A 19848-nucleotide genomic window follows, 5' to 3' on the forward strand; every position below is an offset into this window, starting at 1 on the left:
TGTGGATTCGCAGGATCGGGCGGCCTGACTTCGAGGAAGTGGCAAAGAACGCACGGCTTAGTGAAGTAAGGGCCACGGCTACTCACAACCTCTTATTTTGAGCCTAGTTCACGCCTTCCGCTTCGAAAAAGTGTGTGTTCATGCTCTGCGTGGTTCTTAGCGCGTTGTATGACTTTTTTTTTTTCGAATGTGCTCTCTTTGTTTCATGTAGTTTCGTCTTGCGGTGAAATGCACGCATCTGCAGCTGGCCTGTGACATAAAAGCGACTTTATTCAGGGTGTGTTTTGAGCTCCACCAGAAGTTAGCACATTCTCGACGCTTTTGCAAGGCTCACTATGACTTACGATGCAGTCTTTTAGCTTCGAATGTACGCCCGCATGTATTGATTTGGTCTGCGGTGATTAACGTTTTTAACGTTCCGAAGCGACTAAAGCTAGGATGGAGGTCGTAGTGGATGGCTCCGGATAACTTTATCTAGCTCGCCTGGTGATGTTTAACGTGCGCTTTGATCGTAGAGTCGTACGTGGGCCGGTAAATCCCTCGTTGGCGTTTCATAATACTCGCTCGCTAGCGCTGCTTCAGAAGTTGGCGCCTCGGCGCGATTGTATTTCTTCAATAAACTTTATTTACTAGTTGTAACAACTTGTCATTATTTCGTATTATTGACGGCGCCTCCAGGGCACCAAAGCGGCAACGGGAACACCAAAGCTAGAACCAGGGCTGGATGGGGCTCGCCGAAGCCTGTGCATGCCAAGGGGGTGTAAGATCGCGGACAGCCAATTTTGTATGCGAACACTCCCTGCGACGCCTGCATTAGTGTAATGTTACGTGCTCTTCAGAGGCCTCCGTTAGCCATTACATGTGCCCTCCTGGAGCAGTACTTGTAAAAAAAAAACAATATATCGTCACGATTACCAAAGCACCCCGCAATGAAAAAAACGGCCCTGTTGCCAGGCATTGCTGACCGCACACAGCCGGAATCTCTCACGCGCCGACCGAACAAAAGTGTCCTGCAGGTACGTGAATGAACCTACGAAACCACGTACACATACTTTCACGCTGTCAACACCTGAGACATTGGTAATTACGCGCGTGTTTGAGTACACCGTGTGCTTGCGTCGTGTTTCAGCAACACGAACTCTCAACGTAGCGCGCTTTACGCCTTAAATACGCCTTCAATAATGGTCACTTTCTCTATTTCTGCCGCAATTCCAACACGAAATTTTAAAGGCCAGTTACCGACTGACGAAGAAAGATCTCGATTGAAAGAACTGCTCCGCAGGGCTCGAACGAACTTTTCTGCGGATTTCCTCCCGTTGCGTGTTAGCCGTCGTCTGCTACGGCAGGCCCACCACCGGCGGCGCCACCGTCGAGGCCACGCCGAGCGGAGGAGGACGGAAGCGAATGGCGCTACTTTGGGAGATTGAGGGGCTTTAACAGCCCCCAATGAGGCGCGCCATCTGCCGAGAGAGACATAAACCACGGCCGAAAAAACTGTCGCCGCGGCAGCCTCGTTCAGGCACCTTATCTGTTCTTTCACCGCGCTACCGCTCACGCCTCCCGAAACTCGGTATTCCATGGAGGCTAACACGTATACGGACACGCTAAAACTGAGTAAAGAATTAACCTGTCCTTTAAAATTATAATGTGAACTCGGCCAGCGAACCACTTACGTTTTGCATATCAGAAGTATTAGCAGAGTCACAAGGAAAAACTGAAAGTCCACTGACAGGTACCACAGGTGAGGAAGCAGTGGCTGAAAAGGAAGAACACGAATTAGCAGATGACCTTCTTGTAAGAAAAATTGTTGCCTCAACAGTGTCAATGCAAAATTGGGTGGTAGTGAAGGACAAATGATAGAATAGTGCTTGCTAGGTCTGCTTTTGATACCAACGAATTTAATAACTGATGCTGACCTTTTTTACTCGATACCTAGGGTCAAGCTCTCGAGATATTTAGGCGTATTAATAACATCATCTCTAGTTTTAAAAAAATAGTGTCTTTCATCTGTTCAGGAATTCATAAAATAAGGCTTTCACTCTTTACGCCATGACGTCAAGGGGTAATGCCAAGAACGTTCATATATTTCCGTAGGGGACGGAGGTGACGGAGGTGATGCCTAACGCAAACATTCCTTTTTTTTTTATGAAGCATGCTTCTCAGTGACTGCGTCGGCCTTCACACATCACGACAGAGCTAAAGAAAGCCGGCCTTCTAACACGTAATCTTACTGATTATTCTGGAATTTTATGGCAATTTTTTTAGTTAACACAACGGAAACTGCGACCATGTTTGCGTGTCGAAAGTGTCCATAGTTCTTTTTTATATATAGGATGCAGAACAACTCGAGAACTTAGCAAAAACGCCTTCTAAATTCAAAACAAATACAATGTCTATTACGTTACAGTGAATAATACATCAAAGGAAAATAGTTAGCAGGCATTTCACGTGGTGGCAACGCCGCCTACGCATATATGTAAATTAATACTAAAAGGAGCAGGAACGTGTTAAGCGACATGCGGAAAGTGCATTTGTGTATACACTTAAAACTCGATCTAACGGAACACGATTTTACGAAGTTCCCCATCTCACAAAGAAATTTACTTTCCCCGGCAGGTGCCGATAGGGTTCAATGTTATCATGAACCCGAATTAACGAAACAAACTTGGCTGAACTCGATTCAACGAAAAAATAAATGAGGAAAAAAAGTGGTGATTTATTTCTAATTTTGACACAGGCGGGCTGTTCTTCGAGCGTACGCTCTACAGCTATCGCGTTGAAACATCTAGGCGCCATGGTAACATCCCTAGCTTTATTTTGAAGAGGCTCCACACCGTGCCCATGCACGGAACAGCCGACTCAACGCCGCCTCGACAGGGGCGGTGGTAGTTGCTTTAGTTATTTCATGGTTTATGCGATAGATGACTGGATTAGCGGCAGATATAATACCGTGGTAGACTTTGCGTGTCGCTGCGTCACAATTTTAGATTTTAAGGACCAAAAGATTCCTTTAGGAACTTCCCGATTAAACGAAATAATTCGAGCGTGCTCATCACTTCGTTAAATCGAGTTTCCACTGGAGGGATGAATGGTGACGTTTTGGTGGGAAAAAGTGCTGTGAATCGAAAGTTGCATTCAACCCTTATAGATAGTTTTTTTCTTAATCTTATGCCTTTTCATTTCGCTAGCAGTATATTAAATAAGAATATGCCTGGCAAACAATGAATCGTTTAATTCCATTGCGCGCGCTCTTGTGCAGTTCAACATTTCATTTCGCTTATTGCGGTCGAGTGTCTTTTGTCGCGCTACTTTAAAGTGATTTAGATACTGACCGGGTAGCTTGCACGGGAAACATTAGAACGCTTTCCTGTGAATTTGCAAAAGTGCATAAAAAGTCTTGCTACCAGTGATTCAGTGACCATGCTAGGCATAGTATAGCGTTTGCTGCAGTGGAAGCGGTAGTGAATTTCCGAGCGTACATGCGAAGACAAAACGAAACTAGCACAAAAATAAGTAATATTAATAGTGACTATTATTGGGAATTCACATATCATTGAGAACTACGGGCACTAGTGCACGCTTTGAGATTCGTGCATACTGCATGGTAACTTCCCCAAGTTCCCAGTTGAGGAAGTACCACCACGTATTTTCAGTCCCTTTACACTATCTTATTACAACCAATGCATATTTATTTTAGGATACTATCAATCTCTTAGCGGACTAAATTAAGAGCAGAGCACATCAAGGACGATTACGCACGCTGAGTATGAGAGAAAAATACTGTACGTTCGGGGCTGTTCTGTGACAGAGCACGCACAGACACAAACAATATGCGATTACAGTGCTAACAAGTGAAGCCTAAGAACCACTTGAATAATGTTAAAATTCAAGAAATCCGACTGCGCATTCCAGTAAGGGAGTCTCGCAGGATATCCAAGTCGTTTGGCGCTGGCATCGACAGTGCAGGGGAACCAGCGTGACGCAAGCCCATGCACGTTCGTTATTCGTCAGTTACTGCGCGACATGTATGCTGCGTGCTCCTACGCTTCCATATTATGTTTTCGCTCCAGTATTAGTTAGAACATTTATTTCCAAGTTTCTTTTTCTTTCTGTTCTAATAACTGTGTAATGTGAAAAGGTTGGCCACATAAAAAGCCAGCTATTCCAAAATAATGGATAAGAAAGTTAAAAAAAGATGGTGAATAAATTAGAAGACACAGTAAAAATCTACAACGGAAATAAGAAAGCACTAACAAAACAATATGCATGGATCCCAAAGGAAATAAAAAAAGAAAGAGACAAGATTATTAGCGTGCAAGAACACACAATCATGAAGAGGTCACGGGTACATATAAAAGCTTAAAAATGCACATTCACGAAGACTTTATCAAATCAGTGTAAATCCCGTAAAGCCTTCAGAGCTAATGTCTGCTTTTTGGGGCACGTTGTTCTACTTGTAAAGAACAATGTTCTGTATAGAAAATGGGAATTCGCCATGTTTGGTTGTGCTCTGTCGGATTGAAATATTTTGTGCCAAGATCAATTGCGATATGCATTTTTTTCCTTGCTTTGTTCTATTTCGTCCTGTTGTGTTGAATAGAAAAGGAAAAGTAAAGTTCCAACGTAGCGTTCTTACCAAATCGTCATCGTGGTAGAAGTAATTTCGAACTTGTGCCAAGAGCGACCACCAGTTTCTGTAGACCTCATTATCCAGCTTCTCGAAGAACTGCGGGCCCTCAGGCCCAGACGCAATAAGCGGCAGCAGGTACATACACATTAACATAAAAAACAGTGGCACCAGTGTCCTGCGTGGGAAGAGAAAAGCATTAAGAAGCATTAGCTCTGGTCCTGTGTATTGAGGCTATTTCCAAACAAGTTTACATAGTTAAAGATTACGAAAACAACATCAAATGCCCAGGCATTGGTTAAGGTTCTGTGCATCCCGGTTATGTGCAAACATGCTTACATCGCTCAGGAATATAAAAACACGAAATGCACAGGATGGACATTAGTCCGGATCATTTCGATCATGCGCAACCATGCTGACAGCTCTAAGGAATAAGAAAACAACAAGAAAGCCATGGGGCGGACTCTGGTCTGGTGCATTTCGGTTATGCGCGAACATGTTAACATGGCTGAGGAATATGAAAACAGCAGCAGATGCACAGAGCGCATATGTGTGCCTCCTTCTCGTCCTCGTCATTTCGCGCTGTGATTCGTTCACTCTGAATCAGAGCCAACTAGCTCGTCAACGAAACGAGCCTTAACAAAGGAAATGCACAGGATGGGCGCTGGTCCTGTGATGGGTGAATAACGGTTATGTCATGCGTTCTCGAATTTCAGCGCAACTGAGCCTTTTACGTATGTAATCATTTGTGCAGCCAACCAACTGATGTCCAGCCTCCGTGATGTGCATTTTGCGTTGTATTCGTCTTCCTTAGCACTGCAACCATGCGTCACAATTACTATTGTTATTATTACGTTTGCATACATAAAACAATCACAGAGAGGAGAAAGAGATCTAGTTGGCTACAGCCACCAAGGGATAGGGAGGGGGGCACAACGCCTGTCAGCTCTGAATACATAGAAAAAGATTAGTGAGTGAAGAACAGGATAGAGTAACAGGGAGCGCCATGATGAGTGCACGAGGAGGAATAAAAAGAAGGGGGGGGGGGGGGGGGTAGAGAACAACACAAGAATAACACGTGCACGTATGTCACACACTTATCGGGTGGCACTTAGCACCCTGGAAATGGTCCACAAATTAGCACAAAATTAGAACAAAGTGTCAGGCTATAATAGTCAGTTTTCATTTTTCGCCTTCAAAAACGGCAGGTCTCTGTGTGCTTGATGAGGCTTGGACGCACGCACCGCGGGAAATAAAATGTGATCCATTGTTGCACATGGCCAGCCAAGTGAATGCTATAGTCTCTGCAAAGTGCAGTCCGCTTCGCAGTGCAGGGGAGACCGTTCATCATTAAACTACTGTTTCCATGGCACTGCAGAAAGCAAATGATGCACTGAGCTTCTGCCGTTGTCGGTGTAAACGCTCCGCCACTATGACACACACCCCTACAGAAAGCTTCAGTAATATGGCTTTAAGGCTGGGAGGTAAATCATGCCCACCAACACGTGGAGGAAAGGATCCGGCTACTGAAACTCGCTCATTAGGGTGCTGTCCAAGAAGGTGGCGACGGATAAGCAGACAGTAATCATCTAGTTGCCAGGAAACCTGTGGACGAATGCCGCAATACTTTGTCCGAGATGCCAGTCGGTCCGCCTCTTCATTGCCGGGAATGCCCACGTGCAACGCTATCTAAAGACAGGTTAAGGACACTTCGCGAGTTGATTGCGCACATGGAGTTTGCAATGGTTCGCGCGATAGTCTGTCTGGCTGGTGTAGACGACTAAGCGCTAGGCGTATGCCGCTCAGGAGAGCAACCTTGCCAATACCACTAAACCAGTGTTGAGCAATACTCTGGGGATAGCGGTTCGTTCATTTGGGCACTGCCACTACGCAAGTTCGAGCAGGCATGTGCACTTGAGTAATAATGTCTTTTTTCTTTTGACTGCATGCTGCCATGATGGACTTATTTTTTCTGTACCTAGCCACAATGTTGTTTGACGTGGCTTGAGCAAATATTTTAAAGAAAGTGGTGCATCAAACGTCAATGCGACCAACGGCAGATTGTTTGTAATCGCCTTTTCTCAGTGAATGCTTTTGTACTGCACTTAGTTATAAGAAAAATCTAATTACGCAATTGTATCAAGCAGATGTATAAAAGAAGAACGAGTGCAGAAAATATGTCATACATACAAGATAGCTTCATGAAATAACCGGATTGAAAGTTTTTTAGAACACTTCAAATTTTCCAAGTACAACTTATGCCTTAACGAATATTGTTTCTAAAATGAACATAGCAAATTGGCTAACTAACCGTACTAGAATAAATATCTTGAGTAACTCACTAACTCAAGACGACTGCGAACAGTGTGGTTCCTATGAATAACATTCCTTAAAATTTGGATCGTTACTGGAAACGCGCAGTATTCGCACTGTGCTCATCCTTCGAGCTTCATCACTACAAATGTATATTCGCTTTGCTGGTTTAATCAGTGTTCAACCACTCGGAGAGCACGAGATGGTGGCTGAGCCTGTGGCGCTATCTATATTACGCTTCCCGAACTAACCACTGCCAAAGGCACGCGGAGGGAGCGTTGAGGCGAATTTCTCTTATATTTCTATTATTTCTCTTATACGAACTCACCTAATGAGCCTCCTAACCACTGCCATGACGTAGATGACAACTCCAACACGCTTTTGCTTCGAGACAACGCTCGTAAGGAGAAAGGCACTGTAATAAAAAAGAAGCAATAAAGACAGGTTATTTCCCTCGATGAAAGTCAACATTTACCTAAACTTTCTTCACGTGGCGTTTAACGTTCCCACGAATTAAATTTTATGCTTTTTAGGCACGAATAATATAGTGATACAAACTAAATGTGCAAAATTCGTCTCTTAATAAGTAGTAAGTGAAACAGCGCACACTATTATCACCACGTGTAACCCTGCGGTGCTGGTCAGGAAGAATAAATCTTGTTCATTTGCATACAACAGTAGCTTGGGTGGGCACGCTCACCTGAGGAAGAAGAACGTGTCGACACTGATGAATCCGGCTGATATGATTGTGATGTCCCAGCGATCGCCGAGAGCGACGTTGTTTATTAGGCGAGCTGAAATAAAATTCGGGATAGGATAAAGTACGGGTACGACCAGATGCACACTGCGCCCACGAAAGCAAGGTTACTCAGTACACGAGAACGAGCCTCTCAGTTGACCTTTTCCATGCTGCGATTGAAGGGAGCGAGGGAGGGCGACGGCAGCAGTGCGCTGTGGCTGGTTTATTGAGTTTAGCAACCCAAAACGGCACGGGGGACTTTAGAGACGCCGTAGTGGAAGGCTTCGGGCCAATCTTAACGTGTCTGCACCCATAGAACGCTGTACTTTTGCATTGTTCTATTATCGGGATGATTCAGCGTCAACCGGGATTTGAGCCCTTAAACTCGTTCTCATCAGCAGAACCCCATAGGCACTGAGCCAGCGAGGCGTGTTAACGGTGTGCTGCGCTGGCTTATATCTAAGCTTGTGTCTTCGGAAGCGAGCCAGGAACCCATCGAATCGACTATGCAAACATGCATTATTTTGAAGTGAAGCGTAGCCCGCTTCAAAACTTAGTGGAACGGACGGAATACCTTGTGATGTCACCGCGATCACGGACGCAGACATGCTATGGTACCAACAGCGTGTATGGGCCGTTAGTCTCTCAGTACAAAACCTGCCGGTGCGGGCAACCGCTGCTGCGCTGCCACAAAACATAATGTGAACTCCCGCGACAGTCGCAACGTGCTGCGTTTTGTGTCAGTGTGCGTTGAAAGTTTAGTTTGCAAAACGACAGATAAGGTAAACCCAGGTGCCAGAGCAGGAGCTAATTGTAGGATTGGAAAGTTGTTTTTTGTCCGCCATGCGGAAGACTCAGTCAGAGTAGATGAACTTTTTTTTTTCATTAGCAACATTCCATGAAGAAGATGGACATGTCAGTAAATATCTTTGAAGTGTTGTCTTCTCCTTTCTCTTGTTTTTTAATGATATTGTCAGGAATTATGAAAGGACCAGAAGCAGTATTCACACAGACGAGACGGGGCTATTCCTTTTATAAAACTTGTCCGTGTGCCACAGATGAGGCCCACATTTTCACCTTGAGTAACGTAACTTAACACCGTTCTGGTAACGACAACGTTTCCAGATTCCTAATACAGTCTCGATGATTACTTCGGTATGCCCATCCATGTAGCATTCGCCTTGCCATTTTCGGTGAATGCTCGTGATACACTACGTTTTCGTGTTGGCATATGGGGGTGTCCTGATTTGTTGCTCTGTCCGTCTACAACTCTTGGCCAGTGCATGTACGTTTTCTTTACTTTTTATTCCTACATGGCTGACTATCTAGCGAAAGGCTACCTCAATGCCAGCTGTTGGGTTTGTTTAAAATATTTAATAAAAATATGGGGTTCTATGTGCCAAAACTATGATTGGATTATGAGGCACGCCGTAGTGGGAGGCTTCGGGTTAATTTTGATCATCTGGGGTTCTTTAACGTGCACCTAATGGAGGATGCACGGGCATTTTTACATTTCCAACCCATCCAAATGCGGCCGCCGCGGACGGGTTTCAATCCGGCATCCTCCGACTTAGTAGCGCCACGCCATAGCCACTACGCCACCCCGGCGCGTATTGAACAGGTTTAACAACCTCGTGGTTGATGCATTCTCTTTGGCATTTCTGGAGATTGTGGCGTTTAAAGCGCTGGATGAATGTGCGTAAGTTATTGCTGTTTCTGCTCCTCCTACAGATATTTCTGCCCACCACCAGAACGATGCGCTTTGCCTCAGCCGTGATAACGCTTTAGACAGATTAAATCACTTCAAAAATCGAAAGCAACTGTGCGGTCAACGTGGACTGTCGTGTTCGGGGCATCTGTGTAGGTTATCTTTGTTTCATATTCTTGGTTTGTTGAAAATGTTTATGTTTTGTGAACTTTTGCGCACTGTGTTCTTGTTAAATGTGATCAATTTCATGTAGCTCTTACTAATGTTCTCTTATCGAAAGAGCGAGTCCCCTTGAGATAGCAGCTGAAATTGTGTTCTTATCTATCTCCATGGTGTCAGAGAATTTATTTGCTCTCATGGAGGCTGAAGTGCAATTAATTCACAGCATCGGGTGCAAATGTAATGTTCGTGGTCTATTTGTAAACCGCTGCAGGAACCGGCAGGATTGTGCGACAAAGAAAAGTATGTACCACTGAGAAAGGCATTGCGAGCCAATTTCAAACTAAGAGAACCTCATGAGTTCATCCTTTTCTCAGGGAAGCTTAGTTTTTTGTATATGTCCTGAACCAGATTCGTGCACAAGGTCTAACATGTAAAATGCTAAGGAATGTACTGACCCGTTGACTACTCCTTCATAATTAAAGCGCGAGAGAGTGGCTCTTCGATTAACCCCTTCGGTGAATATTCGATTAGTGTCCGAGTCCGTATGGAATGAGACTGTCACTATTTTCATGAATGTAGATATTTCTTTTCAGTAGGTACTTTGGATGAGTGACAAATGTGAGTGCGTGATAAAAAGTTACACCAATTATTTTCACTTCTAGTCAAAGTGAAGATTTCCTACGGCTTCTTCAAGCAGGCAGTACGGATAAAAAAAAAGAGTAACTCAAATACTTATGTCGCAGACAATGTAAACCACCATAACGTATTTTTCACGTCGCGTGTCTCTTGTGTCTTCTTTCCCATTGCAGTAATGGCCAAATGTAAGGAGCACGCCAATGCTTCCACATAATTCTGAAAAAATATGCATTTTTAGGTGTACTTTTGCCTAGGAAAAAATGTTCGAAGTACTTTTCTGCTTGTACGGAAAAGAAAATTTCCCACTAGGCTCTCCACTAGTCAAGAGAAATGAACAAGCTGTTGCCTGCTCTTGCAGGTCACGGATCTTTTTATGCTCCGCCACTTTTATGCCTCCCCAATCTTGCTTCAATCCTGGTGCTCACAAATGGCCTTCGGATTCAACGAGCATGGTTAAGTTACATGTATTCGAATGGAACACTGAATGTAAGAGGCAATGTTCGACCATTGGACGAGAACTTGCGGGTTCTATTACTTACAGCAATTGAGGGCGGTGGCAGCAGTTCGACGAGTGCTTAAGGCGGAAACACGGTGGTCTCGAGTTTCGAACACGCCCTAGGTGATTAAAGGTAATCTAAGCCCTCCTCCATGCTCACTCGTATAATTAAGAACTTAACATAACTGACCGTCTTATTTGGCATGGGGCTTGTAGCATTTCGTCAAATATATTCTGTAGTCTCTTCGAAGCCCAATCTTTGCGTGATTTCCTTTTCCGCCGCGGCAGCGCACAAGATTGCATACCTCAAAGGGCGACGAGCCTAGTGGCTTGGCAAACGTGTCGGCCATCCTTTTTCTGATTGCTGTTTATTGCGAGTGAAGGACTGCGTTTGTGCACTATCATTAAACCAGCGTCCGTCCACAGTTGCGTAAGAGCGCCTTTCCGTCTCAGCCACTTCTTTCATGACAACGTTCTGGAAGGTGCCAACTTGGCTGCTATTTGCATTGCACACTGCGCACTAGTTGGAGCTGGACCGCATCACTTCTAGACTGCCTCGATCGTAAGTGAGGTGCCATTTCCATTTCTTTTTTATCTTGTCGGTAATAGATCGATCAGGGCCACCAATGTGGCTGAACTTGGTACCATTTCAGCGATGTTCGTTCTACCTCCAGGCAACAAACACCCAACGAGAACTTGTCGCGTAGAAAAATAATATTTATTAAACATAGCTTTGAGTGGCACATAAGGGGCTGCCGTTCGCTGCTTGCGAAATACGAGGCGCACGCTGGAAGAATAACAATAGCCGACTTGCCAACTATGTTTGTGTGAAACTTGAAAGTTTGATTCACCGGTTTTGTTTTGCGTTCCTCTCCTATACTACATAGGCATTGAGCCCGTCATGCTCAAGTTTTAGCTTGTTTTTTGTGGGCGCGTTTACACTGACGTCCAGTATGCATAGCTTTCGTATTATGTAGGCAAAGTTGCCTTCCAGGAGCCTTCGTGCCTGAGCAGGTGACGGGAACCGAGGAATAAATGCAGCTAGCAAAATGACGATATTTAGCGACATTCGTGCTTCCAGTGTTCCGAGTGAGCACTACAACAAGAACTTACTTGCTGATAATATACAACTCTAAAACCTCAACTCTCTTGTCATTAAAATCCATGGTACAATGCCCATTTATTTTTAGTTTGGAACAAAGCTAGGAGAAAATGAGCAATCAAAACACGTCCATGCATGGACAAGCGCACCCCAAAGTCCCCAACAAAAAAATTAACTTGCTTTGGCGAAGAGAGCATGTTTGAACAATCACACAATGAAAACCGTCGGGAAAATCAGTCCGCATAAGGCAGTCATGCAGCATCATGCAATCATATGCGATCTGCGTAGTATATAGTATACCAGGTGTTTGTGCGAAGAGTTGAAGTAATTTTAAACAACGGTCATGGCAGATAGCACAATTTTAGTCCTTGAGCTGGTCTAATCGAAAAGGCGGGCATTACTCGCGCGAGAAATTGAAAAGCATTGTCAATAAATAACGAAAATTCACTGATAAAGCTTTCAACTAGTTACCTTACGGCGCATATTGCAATTTACAAATTATAGCCGGCGGGACTGCAAGAAACATCTACTTGAAAAGATATCTGTTCATCTCATTGCTTTTGAGATATGCGCCATTGAACTTGCAGGAAGAACGTGTGGTCGTTCTACTTGCATTTTTAACAAAACACCGTTTTATGCATTAAAGCACGAACGTGTCGGCACCACCAGTGTACTTATCTGAAAAGCTCGGGAATTCATATCTGGAAATTGGTGTCATCCTGAGAATTGGTTCCAATTCAATCCGCCTTGCGACCCCGTTGGCTACAATTTGCAAGCTGCATTGTATGCCGTAAGACAATTTGGTAAAAACTTCAGTAGTAAAGTTTTGTTAAGTAATTGATCGTGCCAGTGGATTACTCGTGCCAACAATGTCCGCCTATTTGAGCAGTACAGCACAAGGATTAGAATTGTGCTATATGCCACACATGATTTTGAAAAAGTACTTAGGCTTCGCAGAAGCGCCCAATATATAAAGTATATGGTGTAGCTGAACATGTGGAAGTCAACAGCCCACAACTACGACATTGCGCTGTTGACGGATGCGGTAGTGAAGAACAAATAATGTAAAATAAAAAAAACGCACGTCAACCAGAAAATTGCAAATATACGCTGTGCTATATGCGCGCTATCGGCAATCAATCTGCGTGTTCTCCGCCGGGAATATTGTATACTAGTCATTTCGGTTCAACACATTTGGGCTAAATGAGGGAGAGTACAGGATCCTGAAACAAGGTTAAGCACGTATTCAAGTTATTCACCTTTTCCGTCTTGCAATGCCTGTCCTTGCAGCGGTAGGCAACTGCACTCTAAGAAAAATCCCGCGGAAAACGGGAGTAACTGGGCAGTTAGTCCTAAAAAGGGCGCTTTCATCCCTCAAGAAACTGCATGAATGTGCGTACCGCGTGCAAATTTCGGAGAATAAGTGTTTAGTCCCTGGTCGGAAAGAGAGCAACGGGAGGACGGACGACAACAGTTACTCCCCACGCACTGCCCTGTTTTCGTCCGTGTAGTGGAGTGATGCGGCGAAAACGATATTGCCTATAAATCGTGAATAGTTTGAAGTCCGTGCGCTGTCTATTGAACTACATACAAAGCAGCACTTCGCCTCTTTGTGAGGAAATTGCTTGAAATTTAAAAACTGGAATGTGAAGAGCCATGCCCTCCCTGAGCACACCATAAGTGAGCGATACACATTAAACGCTCAAGTCGTGGATAGACTGGCAGATGTTCTCGGTGAGTAGTACCTAAGTTCCTTCCGTTCCATGGAGATTACGAACTTAACTGAATCGATGTGTAGCTGAAACGAGACACGCTAAGCGACAGAGAAGTTGGCCTTCTGTGTCGTCTTGTGTGCCCCGTTTGAGATCGCTACACGCATACATCACGTAGTGCCTCAATTTAAATCACCCTAAGAATTCACGGGCAGATTTCTTTTAGCAGTCGCTTATGGTTGCAAGTACACTCAACACAATATGCCGAGTCGCTTTTATACTGCCGCACTTGCGTTTCGATGCTTAACCTTGTCTCAATATCCTGTCCTGCCAACCGACCTGCCATGGTGCAGTGGTTAGAGCGCGCGAGGACGTGAGCTCGAATCCTACTTTCGGGCACCTTTCTTATTCTTTTTTTTTCAGCTTAGTAATATTTTTATCAGGGTATAAATGCCTAATTTCATTAGTTCCGACTTTGCAGAGCATCGGAAAGAATGACCGTCACTCCCTTGAGGAGCATCGGACAAAGGCAACTGTTTGTCTTCGAAGGAGTAACCGCATGGGGAGTAAGGGTTCATCCCCTCGCACTTACCCCCTAAGGGGAGGAATCGTTGTGGCAGATCAGTTCCTCCCCTAACAATACCCAATTTCCTCCTTTTATTCTTAAATTGTGGCACTCTTAAATCTGATATACCGAGCAAAACGAGGTTCGCATTGCTCCAGGCCTCCTGCAATGACACCGAAACGGCTGCTGCGTGCGTCACAAGCGTGCTCTGTCTTTTACTCACACCAGACGTCCGACGGCGTTCCGTAGCAGTGGCCGATAACGATCCAGACGATGCTGAGAAAGCGGATTCCGTGCAGAAACTGGAACCTGTAGGCGTCCGAGTTCTTGTCGTTGTTGACGCTCAGCATGGAGCGAGTGTTCGACAGCAGCGAGAAACAGGTCGCAACTCGGACCAGGAGGTCTGTCACGAGAACATTGAAAGCAGACTGTGGTGAGGAGTCAAGAGCGCACGAGCCGTGTACCACACGCAAGCGTCGACTCTTGAGTGCAACTTGGCGGCACCCCGGACCTGAACGCGAACTTATTTTGCGTTGTGTGTTGGGGCGGCGAAAGAAGTGTTTTGGTTGTATGCAGACACCCTCCATTTAATGCAGTATCTGGTAGTAGCCACCACAGTAATAGTGACACCGGTGATATTACAGATTCCTAAGCTTAGCGATTGGGCCTTCACACAACCAAGGGAAATTTCTTTCGACAACATTCAACGCAGCATTATTATGTGCCTTTCTCACGGTACAATTTTTGCAATGCAACATACCCAGAGCAAATTCTCTGTTGCAGCGGAAACGACGTACTCCTTCTATCGACTCGTAAAGTGTGTGTCTTCTTCGTTCCCATGGCACACGAAGCAAAGGAAACCATTGCAGCATCACATCTACAGAATCAATCTTCGAGATATGACTCGTCAACTTTGTATACAACATACACACGTAATCGGATACCATTCACGTGATGTGCGATCATGCTGAGATCACGACAAGATAAATGTGATGTCGTCCTTGGGGCTAAGCCTAGGTATATACATATACAGAGCCTCGGCAGAGCTCCATCGTCGTGTTGTCGCACTGCGCGAAGCTTGCGGGCGACTTCTATTAGCAGCGATGCCCATTCATGCTGGTCACCACTAGATGCTCGGACGAACGTCCACGTATAGGCACCACGCAATGAAACAACGCGGTGATATATCTCTCACCGAATTTCTGGGATCCAGAATATTGCTTCTGACGGTATGACACATACTAGCTTACGCTGCATTTGGAGAAGCGTACATGCGATGGGTGATCACGTTTATCCAATCAGACAGTTCAGAAGGTTACCAACCATCGTCTGTTACCAGCTAGAGTAGGTGCGCTGCGCTTAAAATTAAGCGAAAGGAAACGAAATGGGCAGAAACACCGCGAACTCGTAACTCATTTTATTTCCTGTAAGTGCGCGCATATAAACTGTTTGCGCAAGGCTAACGCAAGTTTTTCGTGGGAGAAACATGGGGATGCACGTGCCTTATTGTGCGTCAAATTACGAATGGTGCGCAACGCACTCGTAACTATCCTGGACAAATTAAATTAGACCAAGAAAAACTTGAGTAAAGAAGCAATATCGAAAGACTGTGCTTCGGGTGAAGCACATATTAGCGTGCTTGAATAAAATTTCAATGTCACATATTCATATTTTTATCAAGTTATCAGTTTAACGGGTCACTAAAGAGAAATAAGAATCCCGCTTATAAAACTTTGGAAAATGAGCAGTCTACTTAAAAAAAAACGAAAGAAGAAAACGTCCACCACAAATTTAGTTTTCCTTTGTTCGTATATGAATTATCCTGTTTGTATTTTCTTTCTTCATTATTTATTTTTAGATACTTCAGCGAGCAAAGGTGATTTTATCAGTGTGGTACAATGAAGTCATACATCAATGGCAAGCATCAAACTTGTCGGCGATAGCACGAACAGGTAGACGCTCGCACGTATTTTTTTGCCGACGTGTCCCGTATGCTCGCTATGAGCGTGATCGGTGGAAGTATAAAACGTTGTATGACGAGAAGGGAAACACACTGGCGTGTAAAAACGTCGTCGTAGCTTCCTTATTAGAAAAATCACGTACGTACATGCTATGGTTACCCGTAACTTATTGCGGTAGCGAGCACGTGCGAATAAGCTTATACTTACGACGCCGACACTTCAGCGCTCTCTTTTCTGTGTAGATGTCCACTCCGGTGCCTAAGGCCACGAGGAAGGCGATCGTGGCCAGAAATGCGCTGGAGGAAAAGAAAAAAATAAGAAGAACGCTCAAAGTGAGCCCTCTTTTCTTTCATGCGGTGATGAACAGCGTCAGTGATTCAGGCTTACAATTCACGAAAAATCTGTGAGATGGAGGCGCGACAGATGACGTCAAAGCAAGTATGTTTCCTGTGTCGTTCTTTTGTGACACCGCGCATCGTTACCAAACTAGAACACCGGCGGAGCGTCCTGGTTATACATGATGCTCACACACACACACACACACACACACACACACACACACACACACATATATATATATATATATGTGTGTGTGTGTGTCCTTCATCTACTAATAACGCAGCTCGGACTACTCACATGATGATGCACTGACCAGGAGTCGGACGGGGATTATCCTTGGTCATGCAGTACTTCACTTTGAAGTCAACCACAGGGGGAATTACTGTGAAAAACAAAGAAAAATGCGCATTGCCAATTACTCAGATCGCCCGCGGTTGGTTCATATTAGATGTCTTAGCGACCATTGGTTATAACGAAACATCAAAATATTGGGCACCTCAGAGGTTGCCTTCTTCTACACCTCCCCCCCTCCTTTTTTTTTATCTCACTTTGCGCCTTATGGCTACATGTGTAGTCGACTTTCTGCGCAGTACTTTTGCGGAGTGGCACCATGGCGAATTCCAGGTGCTTTTTTTTTTACGGGAACATATGGATCTGCAGAAGTAAATTGACAGTTGAGCAAAATATTAAGGAGATAATGTAAGTTTGACTACAGCGCCCTACAAAAGTGTGCTCTTCAAGTACTTCCAAAGAAAAGATGGTCCGGAGGCTTCATGAGCATATTTATCACTACGTTAGTGCCAGTTCCTATGAAAAGGATATTTATTACGGAAGCTGACTACGTTTTCGTCAGCGCATGTCTTCCGTGTTTCTTCCTTCTACTATCGTTTGCGCTGTTCGCCATGGGGTTCACAAACAAATTCGTCTACCTTTTCCTCTCAACAAAAGAAGCAGTGATTACTAAAAAGGAAATTGTTGAATAATAAAGCAGCAGCAAAAATAATACACGATACTTTACGTCACAAGGGAACCCAATTTTTTTTTCATCGCATGGGTTGCCATGAGCCGTATCGTCGAGCTGGAATTGCCCATCAGCGTGGAGTCGCGGTTCATGTTGAAAAAAATTGATGGGGTTTTACGGGCCAAAACCACTTTCTGATTATGAGGCACGCCGTAGGGGAGGACTCGGAAATTTCGACCACCTGGGGTTCTTTAACCTGCAACTAAATCTAAGTAAACGGGTGTTTTCGCCCCCAACGAAATGCGGCCGCGGTGGCCAGGATTCGATCCCGTTACCTCGTACTCAGCAGCCCAACACCATAGCCACTGAGCAACCACGGCGGTTTGCTTCGTGTTGATACTACAACGACGACTTGAACAATGCATTGTCTATGATCCAATATCTTTTGTCAATTGGTTGATGTTGATAGTTGAGGCTTTAAATGCGAGAACTTCCTCCGACTCTGTCCTTATAGAGAAAAAATTCGCCGACGACTACGATACTCCCTAATGCGAAATTTGAGCGCAGCTTCATACGTGTTTTCGTTCCGCGATATAGCGGTTGGCGCGTACAATCTGTCTCGTGCGGCACGTTGCAAACGGAGCGACGTGTGGCACGACTGCCTCGCTTATCGGGAGATCGCGTGAGGCAGGGCGTGAGTGACGCATGGGACGGTTCACAGCAGCCGCCGCATACAGACCTCCACTCATACAGCACTTTGTTTCCATATGCCCGACGGACGCTACTCTGGCGCCATGTCGTAACCATCGTTGCAGCAGACCCGTCTTGCGAGGCACTACGCTTTTCTTCTCACACTTTCGCTATATCTCCTCCTCCTCCACTTTCCTCCTCGCGCTCTTTTCGCTATCGTCGTCTTTCATCACCCGCAGCCCTCCGCGTTCGATCTTTTATCTTTCGCTGTGCTCGTTCGCTCGGTTACGAGGGACGCCGTGGCACGCCGACACTCAGGGCCGGAACTGGCGACTAAGGGCTGTGCTTTAAAGGATTGCTAGAATTAAACGTCACGCCACACGTGCGTATGCAGGAACCACAGGTTAACAGTTGTTGGTCTTTGCAGTTGATTCTGACAATGTTATTGCGAAAATACTTTTTCATTTATAACAAACGAAATGCACTGCGACTGAAGCAACTGCACCCACATTGGTGGAGCAGACAACGAACTGTTTTCTACCGCCTAAACCACGCCGTCAGTTAAGAATTTAGACGAAAAAATCATCATGTACTGTTGTTGAAGAGACACCATAGCTTCAAACATTGCTTAAGCGATTACCTCTAAAGCAGGAAAATGAAAAGAAGGAATCGTCTAGTGAATAATCGGTGAGAGATGGCAATTAAAAGCAATGTATGATTTTCTTTTTTCTGAAGAGCCAAGCACAACATACTTGCTTCAGCCAGCTCCTGCAGTTCTTGCTCGTTGCAGAAGTTCATGGTGCACATCGCCAGTCGAAATGTGGGAAATCTCTTGTCGTAAAAGTAGTTTATAAATTTTTTCACCTGCGGAATGATGCGAAGAAAGAGAAGAAGCTCAGTTAATGGGCGACTTACCGATGGTGATTCGGAACGACGCTATAAGCACAAACTGAAAGAAAAATGCGAAAATGTAAATCGCAACTTAAGCCAAATACAAAAGCCTGTGACAATGATGGTTCGTTAACGTAGCAGAATGGACGGACAGACCCACAAGGCAAACGCAGTTTGTATAATTTAACGGCTCTCAAAGTAGAAAAACGTTTTGTAATTATTGGCGCATAAGGTTGTCTCGTTAAGAACTGCACTCAGCAGTAGCCTTCATGGCGCCTCATCCACGAACAGGCCGGTGCAAAGCGGGAAGTGCCACGAAAACTGTACGCCGTCATTATGGATCATGGATACATTGGCGACTTGTAAACCGCTTTTATATGGTTTGAAATCGAGTCGAATATTACAACGGTGGCCATAAGTTGATGTCGTCGAAGAAACTTTACCTCTGGTTTCTTCTTTGTATTAGTACTCGGCAAGGAATTTCTTCTTCAAGAAATTCCTTGCCGAATACTTCTAGTCCATCGGCTTTAAATATACAATATTGTCCCGCGCCGCGCTGCTCCGTAGAGCCATCACGTAATTGCTTGATAAGGCAACGTCGTATCTCACCTTGTGTGTAAAGAAGAGCGCTGCGGCATTACTAGATCATTATAATGCATATATGAAGAATAAGGAAGCATTTATTGTGGTGCTTTGTTCACGTCATGGTTCTATATACAGCAACGAGCTATCACGACGAAGAGAAATGGCGAGTTTCCTGCCGAGACAATGTCATGTGGCTCGCCTGTAATAAAGTAGGCCGGCCTGAGTGGCAGTCAAAGCTATGGGGGTGAGGGAGTGAGACATGGTGCAGGACTTCGCTTTACTGAGAAGCACGAATCGATGAGTTAAAACATAATTCTAGGAGCGGCGAACGCATGCTCGAACTGTGCAGAGTAAAAAATTG

General features: G+C 44.9%; 1 protein-coding gene and 1 long non-coding RNA gene across 2 annotated transcripts in view; both read right to left on the reverse strand.

The window, feature by feature from the left end:
- LOC126547699 (nose resistant to fluoxetine protein 6-like) overlaps positions 1-14457 on the reverse strand; it is a 34774-nt gene extending 20317 nt beyond the window's left edge. Inside the window, exons 1-5 of the mRNA XM_050195652.2 lie at positions 14284-14457; positions 7641-7734; positions 7269-7355; positions 4637-4805; positions 1674-1756 (exon numbers count right to left, since the gene is read on the reverse strand). Coding sequence (XP_050051609.2) covers positions 1674-1756; positions 4637-4805; positions 7269-7355; positions 7641-7734; positions 14284-14410 — 560 coding nt within the window. The 5' untranslated portion in view covers positions 14411-14457. The remainder of the gene's footprint in view (positions 1-1673; positions 1757-4636; positions 4806-7268; positions 7356-7640; positions 7735-14283) is intronic.
- Positions 14458-16234: 1777 nt separating this feature from the next.
- On the reverse strand, positions 16235-18866 carry LOC129381107 (uncharacterized). The gene is made up of 3 exons (XR_008609339.2): positions 18764-18866; positions 16658-16742; positions 16235-16317 (listed from the first exon to the last, which is right to left on the reverse strand). It is a non-coding gene; the product is annotated as an uncharacterized lncRNA (long non-coding RNA).
- Positions 18867-19848: the final 982 nt, after the last annotated feature.

The sequence above is a fragment of the Dermacentor andersoni genome, chromosome 1, assembly GCF_023375885.2.
Source record: "Dermacentor andersoni chromosome 1, qqDerAnde1_hic_scaffold, whole genome shotgun sequence".
Lineage (NCBI taxonomy): Eukaryota > Metazoa > Arthropoda > Arachnida > Ixodida > Ixodidae > Dermacentor > Dermacentor andersoni.